The sequence below is a fragment of the Erinaceus europaeus genome, chromosome 12, assembly GCF_950295315.1.
Source record: "Erinaceus europaeus chromosome 12, mEriEur2.1, whole genome shotgun sequence".
Lineage (NCBI taxonomy): Eukaryota > Metazoa > Chordata > Mammalia > Eulipotyphla > Erinaceidae > Erinaceus > Erinaceus europaeus.
The window spans coordinates 47,886,325-47,889,900 of NC_080173.1; the positions used below are offsets into that span (position 1 = coordinate 47,886,325).

Below are 3,576 nucleotides of genomic sequence, written 5' to 3' on the forward strand. Positions count from 1 at the left end.
TCCAGCTGCTCAATATGGGGCCCATTCTCTCATTTTTATGCTTTCTAGGTGGTGCCCACACTTATCTCTGATCAGTCTTCTGCTATAGTCCTTATCAGTGACTTGGACTGTCAACCACCCTGATCTTACCCCAATACAATTTCTCCACAGCCACTGCTCAAGCTGAGAAGCTATGGTATAGACCCCCCCCCCCCACAATGACAAACAGAACCTGCAAGTCAAGTGTTTCTGAAAACAAGTTTTATTTAAATAAGGGTTTAAATACATTACATAACATTAAAACTGAATGGGGGCGGGGAGAGAACCAGTTTGTTACGACTGTCACATGACATTGGGCAGCTGCTATTAAGTGACAAGCTCTATAGCTAGCTACATGACTGATGCATGTCTGAAATTTGTTCCCTTGTCATAAGTTTAACTGGTAGAAAGTTGGCCTCACATTATGGTGTCTGGGCATCAATCAGCTAGGATGTTGGGTCAAAAGACCTTGGTGGCAAGTCAGATGTCCTGTCACCTCCAACAAGGGAAGGTGGCCTCTCCAAGCTCTGCTCATGCAGTCAGGTTGGAGACACCAGAGCATCTTATACTACTAAAGGCTCCCCCCACCCCTCTAGTGGCACAGCCAAGCCGCCTTACTCCATTCTCTCCACTCAGCTTCACTGAAGGTTCAGGTCATAACTTTCTTTCAGGGCAGGGAACTCATAGGGAGAGCTGAGAAGCTTCTTGCCAGACATAGCTGGTAGTGATTTTGGGACTCTGGGCTTGGCTGAAACATCACTGTTAGTGCTTTGTTTCAGGTTGGACACTGCCAGGCGCCTACTGCTTCATCTCTTTTTAAATGAGGGACTTCAAGACTAGACAGCATGGCTCTTTTCAGTTTATTGCATGAAGGAGTTACACTAGTCCAAGTTAAAAGCAGACCCCAAATGGTTACATTATACAAGCTGTGAGGTTTTTAAACTTGTGACAAGGGACAGAAGGGAAATTCTACTCATTGCAAGGAAATCCTCACTTAAGCTTCAGTGAGCCGAAAGCACTTAAAACCCATGAACCTTCAGCTGGTCGTCCTTAGCCAGTCCAATCTGCAAAGAGAAAAGGGCAAAGTTTCAAAAGGGGCACAGGATTTACTCACCTGCGCTTCATCTGCATGCGATTTAAATGCATACCTATTACTCTCCTTTTGTTTACAGAGCCAGAAGTTGGGGGGGAGGTGGGGGAAGAGAGAGAAAAAACTGACACTTGTAGCAATGCTTCACTACTTATGAAGCTTCCCTGTTGGATGGGCCTGGGCTTGAATGTGGTAACATGCACGTGTTACCAGGCCCACCACTGCCCACCTTTTTCTTTTTGCTTTAGATCCATGCAAATATTGCATGTGCCAGTTGATGCTCTGCTTCTTCAATCTTAAAAGCACATCTTTATGTCCCCAGGAGAAAGTGAACTGACTGGCACGATCTGCAAGATCTATCAAGGCAGACACAAAAGTGAATCATCAAAAATGACAACTCACCTCGACAAGGAACTGGCATATGTTCTTGCGCTGGTCACCCTGTAGCTGAATTACTTCTCCATATTCTGGATGCTCAATTACAGTACCATTGCAGGCAAATTTCTGCAAGCACAAAGGAAATCACTAAAAATCAGTCTGACAGTTCGAGTACACTAATGATTTCTAAATAGCTTTTCCTGCAGCCTCATTTGACCATTACCTTCTTAAACGCCTTCACTAGCTTCTTTTTATCGTAATCATCAGCGATCCCTTGGACAGTAGTAAGGGTCTTCCTGCCGTTTCTCTGTTGAATTCTTATATGGATATAATCCTCAGTGCCAGCAGGAAGCAGGTCATCACCCTTACTTGCATCAGCAAAGGGGTCTGGGGGCGAAAAGAAAAAGTCGCGTTCATTTATCAACACAATCACTGTATTAAGCCACAGCCAACCTTCCACTGGATCCTTTGCAAGTGCAAAACTGCCGAGGCCGGGGCCTTGGGTCAGATGTGCTCTTTGGTGCTTCTCACTTAACAGGTCAGTCTGGGACAGCCGGCTTTCCCGGCCTGGGAGAGGGCCCTCCGGAGCGATCACGTGTCAGGCGAGCTGGGCAGGCAAGCCTCACCCGCCCTGGCTGATGCAACCGCCCGGAACCCGAGCTCCGAGGCGGGGCCTCCCCTCCCGCCCCATTGGCAGGCGAGCCTGCCACTTAGGGCTGGCACCGCCTCTACCTCGAGGCCCCGCGACCAAGGCGGGTGACGCGCCGGACGTGACGCAACGGTGGCGGGAGGGGCGGGTGTGGCCCGCGGCGGTCGGGAGCCATTAGTAAATGCGCCACCCCAGACGCCGGGCCCGCCCAAAGGCTGATCTCTCGTCCCCTCCTTCCGGTCGCTCAAAGGCCGACCGTGGGGACCCCAGGACATGCGGGTCAGGCAGGACATCTTGCTTCCGCTCCACCTTCTAAAGGGTCAGAATGCTCGGAGCTTCCCGAACCCCGTCTCCAGACGCCCCTTCCCCACGGGACCTCTCCGCAGCTTACCGAAAGAGTGGAGGTTCTGGATAGCGGACATACGATACGATTCCTTTTCCTCGGTGGAAACGGCCTGCGGAAGGCGGCGGCGGGAGAAGGCGGGCGGGGGGGACGGAGCGTCGGGAAGCGAGGGGGCTCAAGGGGGAGGCTGCTGAGTCCTCGGCGGCGGCTCAGTGACTGGGGCAGAGGGGCCGTCCTTGTATTCACTTATATAGTCGCCCCTGTGACGCCAGCGCGCTGCCCCCACGTCTTGGCCCCACCCATAGCGTCGTGCCTTAAGCGCCTAGTAGCTTCCTCTTCCAATTGGTCGAGGGGTGGGGATATGGGACTGCGCTTGCGCAGGATCTAAGCCGCGGGCGGGCGTTCGGTCAGCCTAGGATGAGGTGGGAGGGGGAGGGAAAGCGTCGTCTGTCTAGGCGCCTGCGCAGTGCGAGCGGCAGACATCAGGCCGGCCTGGAAAACAGGCGGAGGTTTAGGGCGCGCCTGCGCGTTTTATTGTCTGGCACGTTCCATTTTCTTGACCCTTTTGCGGTGTTGTTTTCTGGAAAAGGGTTCCTCCCCCCCCTTTAAGGATGATAGGCATGCTTTAGCGGGGATTAAAATGCTGAGCCAGAAACACAAGATTGTCCTACCCACCTACGGATATACCCATTCCCTCTTTATCCAAAGGTGTAGGTAGGACGGCTGCCAATCAGCATTTCATATAATGAAAACCTTAATCTTGTGATTTAAATGAATATGATCTTTCCTTTGAAAGATGTCTTTATGTGAGAGAACCAGAGCAACACGCTGACATGCAACGTAGGGCCTGAACTCTTGTTCACTGTTTGGGTTGCAAGATGATCTAAAATGGATCTAAATATTAACTAATTATTAACTAAATGTTTCGATTACCCAAGGAAAGAACGCCCTGGTCATTAACATTAGTTCAGGGGAGAGTGACACTAATGCTGGGGGCTTGAGAAGGATTCAGCCACCAGAAAGTTGTAAACATTTGTCATTCAAATCATGTGGCTAAAAGCCTTCACAGTGCTTAGATGAAATAGTATTCTAAACAGT

At 50.6% G+C, this 3,576-nt stretch overlaps 1 protein-coding gene across 1 annotated transcript; it reads right to left on the reverse strand.

Moving 5' to 3' along the window:
• Positions 1–223: 223 nt before the first annotated feature.
• Positions 224–2,709, reverse strand: EIF1 (eukaryotic translation initiation factor 1). Its single transcript, XM_007535486.3, has 4 exons — positions 2,527–2,709; positions 1,710–1,873; positions 1,511–1,612; positions 224–1,082 (listed from the first exon to the last, which is right to left on the reverse strand). Exons 1-4 carry the CDS (start codon positions 2,555–2,557, stop codon positions 1,038–1,040), a joined length of 342 nt encoding a protein of 113 aa, XP_007535548.1. The 5' UTR covers positions 2,558–2,709; the 3' UTR covers positions 224–1,037.
• Between the last annotated feature and the right edge of the window lie 867 nt (positions 2,710–3,576).

Bases quoted from the DNA above. Each gene is read 5' to 3' on its own strand.
- EIF1 (XM_007535486.3), bottom strand. From the start codon at position 2,557: ATGTCCGCTATCCAGAACCTCCACTCTTTCG. The intron at 1,874-2,526 runs GTAAGCTGCGGA...TTTCGCCCCCAG, and splicing joins CCAGAACCTCCACTCTTTCG to ACCCCTTTGCTGATGCAAGT. The intron at 1,613-1,709 runs GTAATGGTCAAA...TTGTGCTTGCAG, and splicing joins TAGTGAAGGCGTTTAAGAAG to AAATTTGCCTGCAATGGTAC.